Raw genomic sequence first — 22,084 nt, 5'->3', positions numbered from 1 at the left:
CATTGTATGGTGAACTTCACTGCCGATTCTCTCCCGGCCGCAATCGCATGGGAAAGAACTGCCTGGGCCTCCTCCAGGCAGTTAGGCAAAACCTGCGCAACCGTGTCCCACAGACAGTGGGTATGACGGCCCAAGAGGCATGCAGTGTTCACCGACCGCAGCCCTAAGCAGGCAGATGAAAACAGCTTCTTGCCAAGCTGATCCAGCTTCTTGGGTTACCTACCAGGAGGTGCAGTAGGGAACGCGCTCTGGGAAGTTGAGGCTTGGTCAACCAAACTCTCAGGGGTGGGGTGTTTGGTAAGGAAGAGGGGGTCACCCGGAGCCGGGCGATGGCTTGGGGCCATGTTCCTATCCACAGGAGCAACTGTGTTGGGCCAGGTGCCCAGAAGGATGTCTGAAAGTGCTTCATTAAAGGATGCTAATGACAAGGGTAACTCGTCATGGAGTGGCCATTCATGTCAATGGAAATTACATGAAGAGGGTCCAAGGGCCTTAGCATCCAAGTGGTTAAGAGGCAGCAAGGACTCCGAAGAGGTAGCCACCGGTTGGAGCACTTCTGTTAGTATTTCAGTCCTGACAGCCACCATAGGGAGCTCGAGGTGAAGAGCCTCAGCTGCTCCACGCAACACCATTGCGTAACTGGCTCTCTCCTCCGTAGCCACAGTAGGAGGAGACAGCATGCCAAGGTCAGGCCTCATCATGAGCACAGACCTATGCTAGAGGGTCCTCAGATCCCTCCCAGTCCTCCCCTTCCTCCGAAGTCGATGGAACAGGCTCAAAATAAGGAGGACTGACGCAAGGCACAAAAGGCCCCATTGGCGTCAGTATCGGCGCCGGGTGACGTCGATCCGGCATCGGGTCCGGGTCAGGGCTGAACCTGGGAACGACGTCGTCCCGTGGAGCAGGCAACGTTGGAAGCAGTGCTGGGGGGGGGGGGAAAAAAATCGGCGCCAGTGGAGGTATCACGAGGTCGAACGGCGTCGACCGGGGTCCGATCACGGATCCCTTGGGGGGCCTGCGGCATCGGGCCCGGAGCCGCCGGAGATGGCAAAGCAGGAACCCCCTTGGGCCGGCTGGGCCAGACGGCCCAAAGAGTCGGGGCATGGCAGCAAGGAACTCTTGCACCTGAGCAGGTATCGCCCCGCACCCAGAAAGGTGGGTAGACTGGAGGCGATGTTGCAGGCTCCGCCGTAGCCACGGGGGTGGCACCGCCCGCACCCTCAGCCGCATCGCGTGACGGGCGAGGGGAAGTGGAAGAGCAACGATGCTTCTTCGACTTCTTTAAGAAATGCTTCGACTTACCTGACCCCCGAGTACGAAGACTTAGATCCAGAAGAATGGAGATGGTGACTCCGCGACCGGTCCCTCGACCTCCCACGGGACCAGGACCTTGAGCGGCGTGGAGCTGACTGCCGGACTTCACGCAACTTTTGGGACCGCTGCCTCAAAGTCTTCGGCGCCATGGCACAGCAGTCGGGGCACGACTTGGGGTTGTGGTCGTGCCCCAGGTAGTAGAGACACACGCAGTGGAGGTCCGTCACCGACATCATGCGATGACAGTCCCCACAGTTCTTGAAACCTGGCATCCCTACGACACCAGGAGTCGAACGGCTCAAAAAGAGGAGGTAAAAGGCCTCGAAAAACTCAGTTAAACATTCACTGGGGTTACTTGCTCTTCCCAGATCTGCGCTTGCTGGCACGGAAAAAGAAAGAACAGGCGCGTCTAAGTAGCTTGTGACAAAGGGGAACCGGATATCCCCTTATGTCCAGAGACACCTCAAGGACGTTTAAACACATTCTCCCCTTCTTTTATACAGCAATCGGAAAACTGGAAACTACCAGAGACAGAGAGGGGTTTTGCCGATACAGAACAGAAGGAGGAACACTGTTACTTTAACTGGGCAGAGCTAGAGCACCACGCCGCCCCCAGAAGCGACGTCATCCAGGAAGTAAATACCGGTAGCAGGATCATACCGGTGTGTTTTCATCACCCGGAGGCAGAGCAGGCGTACGGAGAAGCGAGGGAGAAGACGAGAGCGAAGAAGAAAAGAGCGAGGAACGAGTGGAGCAAGAGGCAGCTGGTGAAGACCGGAGAGGGGAGGTGGTTCATCACGCTGCAAAGCCAGGATGCCAACGACAAGGTGCATCGCCCAGCCACACTCCATGGGAAGCGTGGCTCACCCAAGTACATTCCCGTATAGCGGGTTGGGCAGGCAGCAAGGGTTTTAAAAACCCCTAGTTCCTTCACTCGACCGTTCCCCTTCACTTCCCTGATCCTCGCACTACCTGCACTTTGTGTAGCCCGTCCTTAGAGCTAAAAACCCTGTGCACGTGTGATATCCTCACTCTCCCTCCCCGTCACACTGTACCATATAGCAGCCGACTGAAGCAAGTCTACCTTTTCTTTTTCTCTTTGGAATCTTCTGTGACGGCAACGATGGCCGAGTCTGAGACTACACCTCCCAGAACCACTCGGGGTTGGAGAAGTTCTTCTCCAACTGGAACACCGGAAAGAGCATCTCTCACCCATTGGGATTGATGTAGAGCCCCCTCTCCCTTACTATCGGAGTACCTTACAGCAACGAAGATTGCTAAAACCAATAAAGCCGTCCTTACCCTCTATCGCTGTGTCTGTGAGTATGTTTACCCCGCAACATAGCTCCAGCGACGTCATCTCGGCACCAACGACACACGTGGAGCCGTACAATGACACCTACCGACGCGTAGCGGGGCTGACAAATAACTTTCCGGATTCAGGCTGACGCCTGGGGGTAATTCTAAGGTAAGGAATCTATCACTACGTGTTTCTTTCAGATTAGACAACCAAGTGTGCCATCCTGAACTATTTTATCCTCGGTCTTTCCCCTTCAAGTGGCTCACATCTTCAGACTACCAGTGTAAAGCAACACATTTTTAATTGCTCACAACCATAGTAAAGACTCTTCTTGATCGGGGATCAAAACCAAACTGTACCCAAACCATAGTTGAAGAAGGCGCCTACTCTTCACCATACAACGGGAGAATGACAATTGGTGGCAGCAGAACTGAAAGCCAGGAGTACAGACCTTTGTACCTGCACCTCTAGGAGAGGTGATTCCTATCCCACAACCCCTAAGAGCCTCAGCAGTAAGGCTCCCAATTTCCTAATGAAATCTGGGTTGGGAATCCCGTCAGACAATTAGCAATGACGCACACCACACTGATTCTGCATAATGCTTTACTAACGATTGGAAATTAGTTTAGAGCCATTGGGAAGTTGTTAGGAGAAGCATTAGTATGCTGGGACTAGTACATATTAAACTTGGTAGTCCCACACGACAGCTGGAGCAAATCGTTTTGTAGAATCACAGTGCAGATAAAACCTCTTAAGAGGCGTTAAATGAGTTGGACTTCAGTAACTATGAAAAGCCACCGTGTCTCGCAAGAAGAGGAGTTTCTCAGATGCAACAGGTCCTCCTCCTGATCTTCAAACTAAAACAAAGGCCCAGCATGACACCTCAACCTAAGTGGACCAAACAGCACAAATAAGAACTAACCTAAGTGCCATGAGGATTTCGAACCCCAATGAATGAAACAAACCAGCAGGAAAACTGCCTTCTTATACCCAAAATAAAGAACAGAAACGGAGAGGTGAGCTGGAATGCCGACTTCACCAAGAGAGCCTGCCCACCACAAAACAGAGGTTGGCACAACATTCTGGGCCCATACCCTAGAGTATGCTGACAATCAGCGGCCAGAGGGAATCAATAATCACAGCAGTGTAGGACTGGTCAAGCTAACGTCATAACTGACTGAACTCTCCTCTGAAGACATACTGGTCCTGGATTAACATTCAACAATTTATTGACATCCTGATGCTAAGCTAGGCGTCCATGCATCCCTGGTGGGTGCAGGCAGTGAAGATTTGCCCTACATTCATTTGTGCCACAGACACTAAGAGGTCTTGACAGCAACTAGGTGAAATGCAGATACAGGTGTCAGAAATTTACCAATACTCAGTGACTTCGGATACCTTGAAGTTAGCAGACAAAGTACAACATTAATTATTATTTTTTAAAGTGTAACATTAGTTAATGCATAACTTTGCACACAATATGATTCCCATTTTATAAAGATGAACCATTAAAAGTTCATACCTTTCTGAAGCAAACTATCAAACTTGACACTTTTTTCAGCATGCTACATAAATAGGAAACCAAGACAAGCTGGCTACCAGATGTTCCAACTCTCCAAACCTATGCTGAAATTACATGAGTTTAGACAAACACATGGTCATTATTCACATAAAGCTTTGTCTTACGTTTCTAAAAAGCTTCAGGAACAACAAGTGGGAGAGTGGGATTGGGGGGGTGAGCATAATGTGACAAAATACACCCAAAGGTAAGGCAACTGCGTCCAAACTTTGCAGGGCACAAATATGTTATTTCCAAAAGCATTGGTGGCATGATTTGGCATTTAGTACAAATAACTCATTATTGGGTTTGACTACCACCAGCTTGAGCGGTCTACAAGACCACATGCAACACTACCACCACTTCACAAGATACTCACAGTTCACAACAGACAGAAAGTCAGCCTACTCCAGTCATTTGCTTATTTAGGGGAACCCTCTTATGGGGGTAGTTTAGCTAGGCTGTTTGTAATCTATTTGGGACATCCAATAGTATATCGCAAATGCCTGCAACTGGTTTTATGTGTGAGTGATGGCTTTAAAATAGTGCCTCTTGTGGGGCTGCTACACTGCACTTCTTCTCTCTACCTTCCAACCCTACAGCTGCTTCTGCCTCCTCCACCGATGCCAGTACCATCACAGAGCCTATAAATGCAGTGTTGCCTCCTGCTGCTTCACTGCCACCATCACCATAGAGCCTCTTACTGCTTGGTGCCAGGCTTCACCTCAACCCCTCACCCCCCACATATTAACTGCTTCTCTGATCCTCCAGCAAAGGAGATGGCATGCATGCTTCAGCTCTACACTACTAGTTACAGGGGACTGCTGAATACACTGGTGCAACTGAATGGGACAAGCTCTGCACAATGTGTTACATGTCCACTTGTCTTTCTATTCCAGAAAAGAAGGGACTGTCATGCTCCCTTGCCAACCAAAGCCCTTGGGTTATTGCTTTCCATAGGCTCACTTAGTGTAGGAAGCTGGATATTTATTTAGTGTACCAATATGAAGGGTATAACATGCAAACAGTACAGACGGTATAATATTGGATTATAGGATTTAATAATCCTAAATGCTCTATCTGTGGTAGTGTGGCCGAGCAGCTTAGTGTTATGAGAGGGTATTATTAAGCATTTGTTGTATATAAAGTCAATAAAGAAGAAACTTGAGACCATTTAGAAACAGAACACAGATTTTAGACACCATGGGAATTAGGAAAGTACTTTTGGAGATATTGATTTTTCAAATAATACAGTAAAATACTTGAATGAATAACGGTGTTTGAGGTATGAGCCTCAAACGTGGTAATGCTATCCTATGGGAGAAACATACAGTGCATATGTATACTTGCAACCAGGTTTGTAGGATACCTTTTAGGACTTAAGGTACATAAGGGGGTCAATGTCCAAGCAACCGGGACTTAAGGTACTTGGGGATCAATGTCCAAAAAACCGAGAGTAGTTCAGGTTTACCTGCCTGTTAGACCTGGCATCCTTGGCGTGGTTCCCCCTGACTTTTTGCCTCTGCCTCCTGTATTTTTGGACACTGTGCTGGATTTTGTTTTGCTGGTTTAGATGTTTTGGACACTGTGCCGCTGCTGATCAGTGCCAAACTGCAATTGCTCCCTGGTTAAATTATTACTGTGATTTGTTATCCATGATTAGCATATTTGTTTTACCTGTAAAGTCCTAAGTAAAAGGCACTAAGTGTGCTAGGGCTGGTAATTCAAATGCTACTAATGGGCCTGCAGCACTGATTGTGCCACCCACATGAGTAGCCCTAAAATGGTGTCTCAGGCCTGCCACCGCAGTGCCAGTGTGCAGTCTGCAAACTGCCATGTTGTCCTGGCCAGAGTACACACTGACCAGGCCTGACCCTTCCCTTCCCTTACACATTGGACACCCCTATGGGCGGCCCAAGGTACCCCCCTGGGCAGGGTGCAGTGTATGTGACATGTACTAATGTGGGTCACATGTCCTGATAGTAAAATGCTGCCAAAATCCGTTTTTCACTAGCGAAAGGCTATCTTGCCCGGTGGCTAACATGGGGAATGCTGTGTAACATATTTACCTGCATATCTTCCCATAGCGGCAAGATAGGCATATGGAGTCTGGTATCCCTGAACTAAGAATTTAATAACGCATCTTTTAGAAAAGATGGTTTTTAAATTCCGTGTTTGAAAATAGCACTTTTTAGAAAGTGGCAATAGTCCTGTTCAACCTTCCTGTGTGCCACTGCCTGTTTGTGTATTGACTGTCTGGTGTGTGAGTGACATGGGCTGGGGGCGGCTAGGGGAGTCAGCCCTAGGCTGAATAGACCTATCTACATTTAGAGTGGTGGGAGGAGTTGCAACTGGGCCTGAATAGGACTGTGCCTGCCTTCCACACTGCTGGCTCCACCTCCTGCAATGTGTCTGATGGCCCTGGTCTTCCCTCACAAAGGAAGAAGACCTGCCCTGGCAGAGGGCACCCAGATTTGGTTAAGACTGGATCCTGGACCCCTCATACATGTGAGAACGAAGACATTTTGGGTTACAAAAGTAATAACTGAAACCCCAGTAAAATTAGACTTCTACAATCAAGAGGAACCTCTGCCCAAGGAGATCAACTTAAGAGACTGGAAAAGGAAGACTGCCCTTACTGTGTGTTCTGGGGCTGACCTGCAGTTTGCTGAATCTACTAAGGGGGAGGACAAGGGACTTTGCTGTGTGTTGTGTTGTGTCCCCCCCACCCCCCGCTTGAAAACCATGGACTTTGCTGTGTGCGGTGTCTTGACAGTCTCCAAAGGCCAGAAGAGAGCTGGCCTCCTCTTACAACTCAGGAACACAAAAGTTTGTCAGAAGAAGCCTTTTATATCAACTTCTGAGTGTGTGTCTCTGCACCCTGACTGTGGCCTCCTAAGCCTGAGCCTTCACGAAGCTGCCCGTGTGCTCCAGGCTCGGTGTGCTCATCGGCCCACTGTTGGGGGCCTGTCATGAGGGCTGTGCTGCCTCGGGCGTGAGCGGCCCGGGGTCGTGATTTAGGGGGCTTTGCAGACTAGCGAGGGTCTGCTTTGCCCTGGATTGCTGCTGGAGTGTGTAATCACTACCGCTGGCCCGGGAAACAGGGGAGCTCAAGGTCTCCTTGTCTCACCTGTGCACTGTTCCCCTTTGTCCAGCACCGATCACCGCTGCCAGCCTGGGAAGACACAGAATCCCCGATTTAGCCGTTGCCGGCCGCGCTGGGATTGGCCAAGCCATAACGGTTACCCGGCAACAAAAGGAAGCTCCTACCAGAGTCACCACCCGGGGCTGTAAGGGTCGCCTAGTTAACGGTGACACCAGAGCCGACGTCACCGCTACGAGCAGAGGAGCCTCGCCGGAAGCAGGAAGGAGTGAAGCATCGCCTAGGCAACGAAGAGCTCGACACCGGCTGATGCCGCGCTGGGTTCCCGGAAGATCGAGGAGTCTCTGCTCCGTCCCTGTGATCAGCTGCTGCCGAAGCAAGGAAGAAGATAGACAGCGCCCCCAGGTAACCGCTCCATATCAGTCAAAGGAGCGCCTTGTGCGGGTCTGCAGGAAAGCGTGCTAGGTCTCCTGCACCCTGGAAGTGTACCAGGGATTGCGCAGGCCCGTACCTGCCCCTAGCAATAGCGCTGCAGTTTTGGCAATTACTGCACGCAGAGCAGCCGCTAGTCGGGGAAGGCCTGTTACTAACGAGAGAACTGTGCGGATAATCGAACTGTGTAGGGGCTAAAGAGACCAGTACTATTGCTATTTTACGTGATTTGGCTTTGACAACAGAAACCTACCAGTTTGTTTTACTAAGGAAACCCACTAAGAGAACAACTACCAAAGTGAACATTTTTCAGGAGACAGTCTAAAAAAGGAGTCATTTATGTATGTGCATTTTTGGGCATGTGTGATTTACCTAAGCTATATAAAGATATTTATATTTTTATAAAAACTGGTGTAGTGTCCATTTGTGGTGTTCACTGTGTTGCTGTGAGTGTTGGTGCAAATACTTTACACATTGCCTTGGGATAAGCCTGTCTGCTCGTGCCAAGCTACCAAGGGGGTGAGCAGGGGTTATCAACGGTGTGTGTTTCTCCCTTACCCTGACTAGAGTGGTGGTCTCTGCCTGGCTTTGGCGCACGCCTCAGCCAACCAGAAATCCCATTTCTAACACTGCCCCTCTGGGACTAAGAGCTTTGCAGTGTAAGACCCAAGTTTCTGGGGCTAAGTTCCCTCAAGGGTTAACAGGTCATTTACCCGAGGAGAGGGGACCTGGGCGTGAGTCTCACTTGAAGTTAGTTACCCAGCCTTCTTGCCTTTTCTCTTCGAGGATTGGGCCATTATTCCAGGCCCCAATTCCTCTTTTTCACCCTGACAGAGGGACAGGGGGGAAGTTGGGGTCCTCACCCTCTGAAATACTGTTTAAAGTTTCTGAGTCATGGCTAATGTCGTCCTCTTGTATAAACAACAGGAGCAAGACCCGTCAACCGTGCTGGGATTGGAGTAGAAAGCATGGTACAAACATATAATATCCCAACTGGTATAATTCAAAGACAATTAGGAAGAATATGAGTACAACATTATCAAAAGGAAGTAAGGAGATTATTGTATGTGCTCATGGCATCATTTATGTAGAAAATTAAGGAAAAAGGAAAACAGGGCAATTGGCAGTTGTGACAGCACTGCGGTATACAAATAAAACGATTGGTAACAACCCAAATTGTGACTGGTGCTCAAGGTGTGCGAGTGAAAAACACAGTAGCGACGCAGGTGACAATGTGATCAGCAAGGAAGGCGCATAGTGACTGGTGTATATATATATATATATATGTACAGTGAATGAATAACACAGTATGGTTACAGGTAGCTTGGAGAGTTTGTTTCTATTCGGTTGGAATGTATTGTTCTTGTACCACTGTGTGAGGCGCACCTAAGATCGCGCTGAACGGTCGACGGCGTTTCGATCCACTTTAATCGGGATCTTCATCAGGACTGGGTTGGAGGCAGTGCTGATATGGAGGGAATACAGGTGGACGTCAAGGGTCCAATTGGACAAGCCAAATATCGTCGATAGCGTGTAGATCCGCGGAGGACGGAGTCAGAAGGCCATGCGGTGTTTGAAGGACGTCAAGGCAAGGCGGTTTAAACGCGCATCTGTGGAGGCCCGATCAAAGAATTCAAAGGCCGATCCAGCAATGGTCTGGATAGAAAGAGCAGGCAATATCCTGGTGCTGATCCAACAGTGATCGGTAGTCAGAGAATGAATCTGTGGAGTAAAAGGAGGGGCTAGAGTTAGAGGGGGGTCGGGGGTGCATCGGGCAAGGTGATCAGGCGTGGGCTTAGGGAAGAGTAAGCCGGGGGGAGAGACATACCTCGGGATGAACGGCGAGCTGTCAGGGGCTCGATCCAATGTGGCGTCTCCAGGGAGGCCGATAGCCAGAAACCGGTCCTAGGATGCTTGATTCCGGTCCAGGTAAGACATGCCTTGGCAGTTCGGGCTGGACTATTCCCATGAGGCACAGGGTCAAGGCTGATTTGCACATGGCCATGTCTGAAATGGGGTGGCTTGGTGAGCAAAATAACGATGGAATAAACCCAGATCTGTGACTGGGGGTGAATGTTTTGCCATTGTGCAACATTCCGTCTATCATATTGTGTATTTTGCTGTTCATCCTATGTGGGAATGATATGCCCAGACGTGGGTCCCGTGCTCACTACTCCACTGGAGTCAAGCTATCCTGGCTGAAGACGGCTTATAGCCAGAAACCGGTCCTAGGATGCTGGATTCCGGTCCATAGAAGACATGGCTTGGCAGTTCGGGCTGGACTGTTCCCATGAGGCACAGGGTCAAGGCTGATTTGCATATGGCCATGTCTGAACTGGGGTGGCTTGGTGAGCAAAATAACAATGGATTAAACCCAGATCTGTGACTGGGAGTGAATGTTTTGCCATTGTGCAACATTCTATTCATCATATTGTGTATTGCGATACTCAAATATACCTCTGCCTAGCACAGCAGTGTCTTTTCCATTAGTCCTGTCCATCGGCAAAATCCGGTCTATTATGGGATCCAATAGTAGGTACGAATCTCCTCCGACTATCACTAACATGGATAAGTATTCAGCAAGGACCTAAGATAAACAGAAGAAGCACCTATACCTAGCAGTATTAGATATGTAGACAGAATCCACAATGAGATTTGTATCCACAGCCTTAATGCAAACAAATATGAAATGTCTATTGGGTCCAGCTATGTCTTCTGGATTGTACTCTGTAATCTTTTTTTGGGGTGCAATCTTTTTAGTAAAATTCGTTCTACACAGCATTTTGAGATAATAGCATTACATAGTCATATGGTATGTACACATCTGGGTACCACTTTCTTTCTACAAACGTTGGCATTTTATAATCCTATACAAAGACACTAATAGTTTGTATACTAAATCGCACCTCTGTAGCTTTTTCAGGAGGCTGGATTCATTTCACATCTCAACTATCCCACCTGCCTCACATTCTTGCTCCTGCTCATATCTGTTCCCACCCAGTCTCGCTTTCTCGTTTCTGATCTGACACTGACCGGTGAGTCTCTTAGTTCAGTGCTAAGTAACTATGTAGCTTGGTATGAGGACTTTTTAAATTTTTACATAAAGGATCATGTCATTCATATTTAGAGTGAACACTCGTAGAAGTATGGATTCCCTCATGTGTTGCTTCTATGAATGTGTAGCTGTGGTAGCTGCAAGTCAGGAGAGGTGTTTGTGTTGCATCGAAGCACTTTCCTGGTCGGGGAGGAAGCAATGGGAAATGGGGGTGGTGTTCTCTCAATTTTCCAAGTATGGGCTACAGCAAGTGACAATATACAATAAGGGGTTGACTAATACTACACCTTGTTGAACGGTGCTAGGCCTCCTGTGTAAAGTCTCTCACTTAGCTTGAAGATATAAAATATTTGGACAGGTGAGCCGAGTTCCTACAGCCGAACATCCTACACACCAAATCATATGAGGACTATGTTTCCTAGGGTTAGCTTTACTAGGAAAACATAGGTATTTGTCACATGCGTCTGCCCTCATTACTTTGAGTGGAGTTCACTTGGCACTTTCTTGGTGGTAGAGGTATTCCTCCCTGGAAGTCCAACATACAAACCACCTCCTTCTGCAATCCTCCCAGCAACATTAATGTGGTATTATCACAATTAGTGCTGATGCTTCCTTATCGGCATATCAGTCATGTATGTATTCAGCATATGATTGGTCTGCAAGCATTTTCATGCTTTTCCCGATGCATATACCTATTTCGGGATTAATATAAAACTCTTCAGGGGTCGGTTTTGACATGGGAACACTTGTCCCAGACTGTATGACCACAGTATGGTATGGACAGAAAGTACAACTTTTACCACATAAACAGCAGTGCCTGCTCAGAGTTTACCTGTTCAATGGTGGCTATCATTGTAATCTGTGTATTTCAACCATGGTTGTTTTTGTAAACTTTTTATTTTTATCACTGATAAATGTGAAAAAGACCCATATTTGCCCTGAGCAGAATGAAAATTAGGAGGGACCAATAATAGCATATTATGAATATCGATTTATGTATCAACATGTCTTCTCAAGTAAATATGCTTTTAAAGCAGTCCTTAAAACTGGGTTTCAGTCTGTTTATAAGGGCTACTCTCTTCACCAAGCTGGATTATTATTATTGCAATATGGGTACCACAGAAAACCAGATGGACTTAATTTTCTAGGGTGGACTATGGTGTAAACCATGTTCTTCGTTCAACGTTGCACTCCATTACACAAACCAAAACCATCTTGGAACAAAGGCTCTCTTCATTGGAGATATACCAGACACCTAGTCGCAATCACACACAAATCCTGCGGTTATCTCAGGGGCTTCTAGGTGGCTTACAGTACCAGTTGGAGCATCCGTCCCATTACAGCACAATTTACGCTGGAATCAAACAAAGTGTTGTTCTCAGTCCCCCTCTATCAAAAAGCCACTGAAGATCTGTTCTGTTATTAAAGAAGGTCAATGCATTAACCCATCTGTCTTACTCTCATCGCAATTGTTAGAGGTCAGTCACTAACAACCATTTAAATTACAGTCAAGTGCCAACATGGCGCCTTTTCATTACAGACCAAGATGGTCCTAGGGGGTATGATAGGACTGCACTAATGTACTCTGGCAGGACCCCACAACCCATCTGGTGTGTACAACAAATACGAAAATAATTCAGCTTTTGGCTATAATACAAGCGCCTTGATACCTTCGGGTGATACGTGCGCTATATAAGTCGCAATACATACATACATACATAATACGCATGTTGGGGGTTTGTTATTTTCTAAATCTATGTGTCGCTATTACATGAGTGGGAGAGGTGTGGCACAGCGATGAGAGCAACTGACTACGGAGTGTGGGGTTAACGGCTCAATCCCCTGCAGCAGCTCAGCGTCATGTGACTGAGCAATAGCTCCCGAAACCTCCCAGACGGCCCCCAGTGCCATGAAAACCTGAAGGGGTGATATGTTCGCACTTTACAAATGAAAATTATTATATACAAATACAACCAAATTATTAACTTACTATCTATGTCCAGTTGTGGGGTCTCTATCTTAAAGGGCATATGTGGTCAAAATAAATAACCAATACAAAATATTATTTTACTGACCAATGAATGTGCTTTAACATGTATATACTGTTTAATGAACATAAAAGGGATGGTACCAGCTACCACAATGGGTCAGTAACTTGTTCCTATGACTAAAAGTGGAGAAAAAAACCATGTCAGTACACACACACTCATGTACTATACACCAATTGGTCAATAACACACTGCATTGCTAACAATCACAAGCATTAGGATGTCCAAAATGTTCCTTTGTTTAAGGATGTCTCCTTTGGTTTAGAGAACTTTTAACATCATTCACTGGATGGGTTCTTTAAACACAAATCTCTATCGCAAATGAATAGGCCAGTAATGAAGTCCCAGAGAGCAAAAAGTACCAGTAACAGTACCACATAAGATCTGGAAGGAGCACAAGGAAGAGCTGTTCTCCGCTCTAAGGCTGATTTGTAACCAGTCACTTATCAGTGGTGTTGTTCCTCCACAATGGAAGAAAGCTTTAGTTTCTCCCTTGTTGAAGAAGCCCTCCCTTGATGCTGAATGTTCAAAAAACTACAGACCTATCTCCTTGTTGCCGTTCCCTGCTAAAATCGTAGAACGGGCTGTTAGTAGGACTCTCTCTTCCTATCTTGAACATCACAATCTGTTGTAAGAGGTTCAGTTTGGTTTTCGGCCGGCTCATGGGACCGAGACAGCCTTGTTGACCGTCATGGACGAGCTTCAGAGGTGGGCAGACAGGGGACAGGCAGCTGCATTGATTCTGCTTGACGGTCAACCATGAGATTCTGCTGAGAAAGGTGAGAGAGAGTGGGGTGAGGGGTTCCGCCTTGCGGGTGTTCCGTTCCTTTTTACAGGACAGACAGCAGGCGGTATCCCTTCCTACCTTCTCCAACGTGTTGCATGGGGTACCTCAGGGATAAGCTATCAGCCCTATTCTTTTCAATGTGTACTTAAAACCTCTAATTGCTGTTATCAAGGCCTATAATATTGACATCATAAACTATGCAGACGACACTCAGTTGATCCTTTCCTTTGAGGGTGAGGAGTCGACTACAGTAGAAGCGTATCACAACTGTTTGCAGGACACGGCCCGCTGGCTGCAGGATAACTCGTTACAATTTAACGCAGGAAAGACTGAGGTGATCTTCTGCTCGGCAAACAGGATTTCTCCTCTTCTTCCTAGCAACTTTTGGGTTTCAGGCACTGTGTCCACAGTTCAACCGGCTTCTAGTGTCCGCAACCTGGGCATTATATTCGAAGATAAGCTTACTCTGGAAAGTCAGGTCACAAAAACTACTGCCTCTTGTTTTGAGAACATCAGATCCCTCCGAAAAATGTTCCCGCTACTACAGTCTCAGGTGCGTGCACAAGTAGCCAGATGCACAATTCTTAGTAGGCTTGACTATTGAAACGCTCTCCTGCTGGACTCCCCTAACTTCCGGTTGGACAGATTGCAAAGAATCCAGTCGGCAGCTGCCAAACTAGTCTTAGGCTTGCCTAGAAGCTCCTCAGCTTCTGCAGCCTTAGCTAAAATTCATTGGCTCCCCCTGAGACAGAGAGTGCAATTTAAGTCTCTCTGCCTTGTTTTTTAAAGCCCTTCACGGGATAGGACCTGTGCGTATGCGCAGAAAAATTCGACTGGTACATCCCAACAAGAACAGTGCGCTCCTCGTCGGCAAGATTAGTGAAGGTTCCTAGGTTTTGTAAGGTCAGATCGGGGGCAGATCATTTGGGGTGGCAGCGGCTAAATTGTGGAACAGTCTCCCCTGGAAAAATCAGGCAACTCGGAGAGCTCCTTCCCTTTAGAAAAAGTGTAAAAACCTAGCTGTTCCCCAGGACGTAGTGGCCAGTCCCTGTTTTTACTCCTTCCCCCTTGAGTCACTTTTTCAGCACCAGGATGCCTGCTAGGTGATAGCGCGCTTTATAAATTGAATAAATAATAAATAAAAACCCTTAACTCACCTTTAATATTGTCCCTGTAGAACTTATTGCTCTCCTCCACTGTGCTGAACCCAGCATATTGCCGGATGGTCCACGGCCTGTGTGTGTACATGGTGGGGTACGGGCCGCGGGTGAAAGGATTCACGCCTGGCAGTTCCTCTGGTATGTCCTCTGTGTCCCTCCTGGTATACAGGGGCTTGATGACAATCCCCTCCGGGGTGTGCCACCGCAAGGTTTCTGGGTCCTTTCCCTTTAGTTGTTTTTTGGCCAGAGCGGCCCATTCTGGATGTAACCGGTGGGTGCTGCGTGTGCAGTCGCCGGGGTTGGAGGAGGAGCTGAGGCAAACTGGCCATCTGGAGCTGCTGGCAGATTTCTGGTAGGCGAGGATCCTCAGAAGCGGGTGGTGCCCTCTCACCGTCAGCATGGCACCAGATCCGGAGTGGCCAACAGTCAGTGCAGTCAGAACTACATGAAGTAAAGAAAACAAGAAGAAACTGGATCAGTCACAAACACACGAGGAACCTTTGCTCGCATATTTATAGACGCCTTCAGCTGCTGCTTACCCATATGCTAGACTTTTATGAGGTAGGTCTATAAAAACCTATACGCTGCTGCGTTTTAAAGCATGTATTCTACAAGAAATATGAAACTGGCTATGCCACTGGCTTTAGTATTGGGAACTCGTTTTTTACCAATGTTCACTATTACACAATTCGAAACAGCCAACAAATTAACAGGGAAGCAGTGGCGGCTGGTGACATATGTAAGTGGTAGGGCGTCACAGGATGGGATGAATGTTACAGCATGGAGGAAGGGAGTGAGTCCAACTGTCAGGGGGTTCTCCCTGACAAAGTTTTGAGCATTTTAAAACAAAATCAGAGAAAGCCAATAAAGGTCGATATTACTTTTCATATTCTACTCACATTTTCAGTCACTTTCACTTTTTGCACATATACATGCATTACACATTTTTATGGAAGGAATATTTAAATGGTTGCGCTTTTGATTTGTTTTTCTTTGTGCTGAAGACTTCTTATTGTAAAACAGCTGGACAGTCAACCTGTGTTTCGCACCTTACGGGTGCACACCTCTGGCTTTTTCAAGCCTTCTCGTAGGACAGAGAAGAAAGTGTTTCCGTGTCTTTATTGTTGCTATTATATTTATAAAGACAAGCCCCATCTCACTGATGGTGAAAGTAGTAATGTCAGGTGCCAGCTACTCTGCAATTGTTCATCGTCCCTTAATAACGGTTAAGTATCTTTCTGAAGAGACTTAGAGAATAGTTATATATCCTTAGAAATGGTCTATTTGCTATCACTTATGGGAAGTCTTTGCCAAAATGTTGATGGTTCCCTTTCCAGGATTAGATTGGTAAATGCAGTCTTATAGAAAGTCAAAATGCGTTGAGGGTCTGAGGAATCTACAAAGGTAGTGTCTATTCATCCATCTGCCACATATGTTCACACTATTTACCAAGCAGAGTGGGAATTGACACAGATGGTCACTGGCCCCATGTCATAAGTGGCCTCTTCAGCCACACTAACATTTTAGACCCTTGTCCAGTCTTAGTAGAGAATTGTACTTTCATTTTTTTCCTTTTTTTCCATGCTGGGCACGGTTTTAAAAGGGATGGGTCTAGTCTCTACTGGTCCCTCATTTCTGTCCTTGACAGTGTTTTCTCAGAAAAAGAAATCTGGAAACAAAAAAATTAAAAATGTGATTGACAGGCTTAGAGGCTCTACCCAACTAAATACACTGCAGAGGGGACCTGAGAAAGTAAGGAGGCTAACCAGTAGGAAGAGGGTGATAACAATATGGACCAGGAATCGGACTACCAGGAGGGCTAGGACGAGCAAAGCCATGAGGAGCAGGACAAGAAGTATTATATCCAGATGAATAAGATCATGAAAAAAAATGCCTAGGAGTACAGGGATATGGCTGGTGATATGGAGGATGTAGAACCAGGGTATCGTGACCCAGTGGACCAGGAACAGAAGAATCAGGGGTAGGTGGAACAGAAGGCCTCTGACCAGCAACACTAGTAGTGCTAAGAGGTTTTGAGAGTCTGGACCAGAACCCGAGGTACATGAAGTACCAGTGTCAGGAGTAGCAGACCCAAGTGGAGTGACCCAGAGGACCAGTACCAGGACAACAAAGGAAAGGGGGAGGGGCAGGAATACTAGGACCAAAGGAATCATATCAAAAAGGACCAAGAGGCTAGAAGCAGAAGGACCAGGACAGAGAAGTCTAGGGCTAGCAGGGCCAGAAAGCCCTAGATCAGCAGGACTAGGAAAGGTACAGGAACAGCAGGGCAAAAAGGACCCGAACCAGGCATACCAGGATCACGAGGACTAGGGTAAGGAGTATCAGGAGGACTACAGCCAGGAGTACCAGACCAGATTACTGGGACATGACAGCCATGAGGATGAGGAACAGGATGTCCAGGCCAAAGAGAGGAAGACTATACCCAACTGACGTAGAACCGAGAGTCCAAGGAACAGTAGGATCAGGAACAGAACCAGGAAGACTAGGAAGTTCAGAAGCATGAGGACTATGACCAGTAGGACGACGACCCCCGCACGGATAACCCAATTTAACCAAAATTGTAGGATGGTAAATTATTTCCAGAACATGTATAGGACTTTTCTCACATTAATTTAATTAATCCTTCCTGAACTTGGGGTTGCACTAAAATAATCAATTAAATAATCACACTTAGGTTACCTCCTGAACCTCAACTTCGCATGATGAGTATTCTGAGAACATTTTTAAAAGCTTCTACAAGTTTCCCCAGTACATTATTTGTTAATACTGTAAGTAGCGCATCACCAGCGAAGAAAAGGAAGAATAATTTCATTGTCGGTCTTTAGGACTCAAAGCGGCATGTTAATAGGTTGCATGCAACCTATTTACATCCCTAAAATATAAGAGTTGTCAAGACTCAAACGCAGCACATCTACATGGCTACACTGGTTGAGTCTGTAGTCTGAGTACTGGCTATATGGATTTAGTGCTATACTATTTGTGAAAAACTATAAAGTATTTAATAAAAGCACAATAAAGACCACAACTTTAGAACATCAACTGTGTCCAAAGGTCTATAAAGCCAATACAAAGAGACTACTTTTTATGGATCCCATATTTGGAAATCTGATTACACAGGATATATCCTTGATCCACTGTCCCCGACACTTTTTTTTTTTAAAAGGAATTAGACTGTAATGATGATTGCATTACCAACCATGCAGTCATTCAATTTAATTTAATCATATTCAATATGTGCTTGCCGAACATAGATATGTAGACATCTGATAGACATTTACTGACATTTGGCTAGGAATATAGATTTCATTTATTTGAAGGTGTACTGTTTTTATTTCTTCTGTCGCAAGGATGCTTTTTATTATAAACAATCAGCATCTCAGAGGATTGGCAGAAGAGGCACTTCACCTGACACCGAGGGGTCCCTCCATGCTGAGACTTCACCAAGCACCAGTCTGACAGTTCCGTGTGGGTTGTCCAGTTTGTGGCCAAGACGGGGTCCTACTCTCTCTCCCGCCAGGTAATGGGCTGGATCATACCTAGGGGGAATTCTTGGCTCTACACCTACATACACTCTAGACATACACAGAGTAGGGCTTGCATAGCCTGATTACTACCTTGTAATATATGCCTGCATATATGCACTGCATTGGCACCATGGTGAAACTGTATCCACTATTTACTCTTTGGATGCTTGTAATCACTTTCATCTGCTTCTGTCTACTGTTTATCGCAGCACATGTATTCGATACAAGAATAAGGTAGGTTCATTAAAAATATTTGAAACTTCCCACTGTGCATGCTCTGTACATTTCTCCGAGAACAAGTAAGCACCAGTGACAGAGAGAAATGTTCTGATCAGTTACCACGATCCTTGAAGAGTCAAGGTTGTCGTGTTCAGTGGTTGCCAGAAACCATTCACTCCCTGCTTTGGTTTGGGGACTCTTATGAGGGCACTGTGAGCTTGCTGGTCTTTAGAGCAACATATCCTGCGGGGTGCTTGGAATCAGTTTAGGCACCTTACCCAAAGTGTATGTTGTCCAACAAATATGCAGATAATACAGGTTAGTAGCTACTACACAACATGGCATTGCCAACGTTGGATGGATTCCAATTTATTGGTCTACCAGAGTAGTTCAGTTGTGCTTTCTCAGAGACTCATTCTCTACTCCAAACCGGAGACGTCCATGCTGGTGGGGAAATATGCCTCAGCTGAGTTGGTTTACCCTATGTATTGGCTATAGGTTATTCAAGCTTGCAGGATAAAACTACCCACATTGTGCTTATGTGAAAAATTTGGTTGACAGAGCACAACCCGATCAAGTTACAAAAATGACTGCAGTGAGTCAGCAGTTACATAGGCAATACTAATACAGATCCAATGGTATGTGTAGCCAAAATTATTTTATTCTTAAATCTTCTCCAGTGTTGACCCGTAGAGACAGAAACAAGAACAACCAACACGTGTTTCGTCTTGAGACGACTTTTTCAAGGCTAAGAACAACAGTTCTCATCAGAACTTGATGTGTGATGACGCTTTCAGGATAGCTCTCGATGAGTTCATAAGGACTACCCGGGCTCTCAATCTGATGAGGAGAAAATATCCTTTAGTCTAGTCAGAGCAATACCATTAAATGCATCCGTAAATATCAGAGGCTCTATCAGACGTGAGACACATGAGTGCCCAGCAGTTTAAATAACGGTGTCCGTATGCCAGAGAAATATAATTAAATTACTCCACTGAGTAAACGGAGCCCATAGGAGTATAAATATAGATAAGCAGTGTAATGTAAAAGTAAAAAATCCCGAGCCGGAGCGGTTCTCAGGGGAACGCCCAGGCAGGAAGCCTCACTTGATAATGAAGAGCTTCTGACCGATCCCAAAGTCGGAAAGCCCGTCTGAAAAAGGAGCCGCTTGCTACCGGATACACACCACGACCATTGTGCTTACTCTGTCTCCATAAATTCATCTACTAATTTCCATCATCTTTAACTCCTTCGCTGCTGCGGCTAATCCGCCGCAGCGCTAAGGGGGCGGGCGGAAATGCGGCGGCCGCATGCTGGTGACGGAACCGCTCCGTCACCAGCCTCGGTTGAGCCGTGCTCATGACGGAGCGGTTCCGTCATGGCCATCCCCGCTCAATAGAACGCTCAGCGCAGGCCATGACGGAACTGCTCCGTCCTCAGCAAGGCGCCACTGCAGCTGATGACGGAGCGATTACGTCATCAGCATCGAAGGAGTTAAAAACAATGTCTGCAAACGGAGAAATCATTGAGGAAGAAGGAGCAATAGACATAGCAGAAAACTGCTGACATGCAGTTACTCGATAATTATTAGAGTATTGTCTCCCAGCAACGGGCGGAGACATTACCTTTGTTGTTGAGGCACATGAAGCATTCAGAACAGAGTTATTATATTCCTGGGTTGAATTCCCAGCTGCAAATGCCTGTACACAAATGTTTCATACCTACATTAAAGATGATACACCACAGGAATATTTCCATACGTAGACAAAGAAATTCCTCTCTCTTACCAAGAACATATAAATTGGTTTTAAAGCGCCATTCCCCCACACTACAGAAAACTTGAGACTCCGTCCACTCAGTGAAGTAGGAGTGGCATGGCCAAGTCTTAGCTGCAAACACACAGCATCCTAATACTGTTAATGTAACTGCAACAGAAATGCGTACACTATACAGAGATTAGTGAAAATTTACAGAAATTCTTACAGAGTTCATAATGCGAAAACTCACAATTAATCCTGCGCGCACTGCTCAAGTCACTCAACCACAATTGGCTGCCACAGGTATCAGCCCACAAACACTGAAAGCCATCATGGGAAAGATTCCCACAAGTCGGGAGCAAATTTCGGTCTGGAAAGCAAAAAAACAAGCCAGCTTTAAGCAGTTTTTCCCCATACAGGCCTGCAGGAAAATACAGAATACTGACTATTTCCTTGTCAATGGGGTTGGTTCCCCAGGTGGAAGACTGCGCCACTCGGGGACAGTCTTGGCTTGCAGTTTACACCAGAACACATGGTACCCCTTCACTGGCTGTCTTGCCTGAGGTACTGAAACAGGTACAGATTGAGTTCGGGGAAGCATCTGACCTGGACTTGGGAATGAAACTGGTGGGCAATTTTGCCGCAGTATTAGCCATTATGTTAAGTAACAAAGGGGGCTGGGGGCAGCAGTATTAGCTATATACACACCAACAACTGAGGGAATTCACTCCTGCACAGCTGGAGTGGAAATTGTCTAAAAGAATTATAGAAACCTAAGCTTCGCTAGATAGAGATAATTTGGGAACTAGGCCTTGGAAACCACAAGTAAATTCTGAAAAGGATAACTCTAAGTAAGCACCCAATTCTTACAAGAAAAAATGGGACAATAAACAATAAAATAAAACCAAAATACAATCATGGGGTGAGGGTTCCTCAATAGGAAACCACTGAAAAGAGATTCAGTTTTAGGAACCATGATAAAATTAGAAAGCCTGATAGTATCAGGCTACTTACACATGTTCCTCTCATTCCTTTCAGGAGTCATCTGATACACGTTCAGAGAGGTGAACAGTCAAAGCACAGATCGGAAGAGCAAGTGAAACCGAATAAGCAATCACTGCACTCGTCAGACTACACAGTTAAAAAACGAAGACAAACCAAAAAATACTAAACCTCAAATTTTAAAAGTATAAAGTAGCTGGGATTAAAATAACACATGTCCAGGCTGCTGAGGACTCTGCTTCTGACAGCGCAGCAGAAGTCATAATAGCTCGCCAAAACCGGATGGATTATTTGGCAGCAGCAGTACTAAGTGAGCATATCATGATGGAAACACCAGATACCAGGGTCAGTTTTCCCCGTCGTTTACACAACATAACACTCAAATTGGAGGGGGACATACCCAGGAATATCAAGGCTCTCTTTTGGGAGAACCTGACATAGGGTTACGATATTCTTTTGGTTGAAAAAGACTGGCTACTTGAGTTCGTAATGGAATATCCAAACAGGGAAATGGTAATTTTATCAGCTTCCTCCAACCTCGCTCTGGTATCAATAAAACCTTTTTTTAATTAACTTTATTGGCATTTGTGAATCATATAGACATCCTGTACAGTCATATACTGGAATAAAGACCAAGCTACCCTCCCATCGATTATCAAAAAGAGAACAGATCACCAATCTCCTATATATAAGCAATTCACATTTCAGATAGAGGAATATAGACGTGGGAGGATCCATGCTACGCATGTATGTTCACGTTGGTGGTACATTGGCATACCTAATTTCCCACTTCTGTTTCAAACT

General features: G+C 46.2%; 1 protein-coding gene across 1 annotated transcript in view; it reads right to left on the bottom strand.

Moving 5' to 3' along the window:
• The window catches only part of LOC144762430 (methylmalonyl-CoA mutase, mitochondrial-like), a 310,401-nt gene that overhangs the window by 282,823 nt on the left and 5,494 nt on the right, over positions 1-22,084 (bottom strand). The window contains 2 exon segments of the mRNA XM_078647612.1: positions 14,755-15,028; positions 15,030-15,198. Of these exon segments, the coding sequence (XP_078503738.1) occupies positions 14,755-15,028; positions 15,030-15,198 (443 nt within the window).

The sequence above is a fragment of the Lissotriton helveticus genome, chromosome 6 (assembly GCF_964261635.1).
Source record: "Lissotriton helveticus chromosome 6, aLisHel1.1, whole genome shotgun sequence".
In the NCBI taxonomy this organism is placed as follows: Eukaryota; Metazoa; Chordata; class Amphibia; order Caudata; family Salamandridae; genus Lissotriton; species Lissotriton helveticus.
This window is presented reverse-complemented; position numbering and strand designations above follow the sequence as displayed.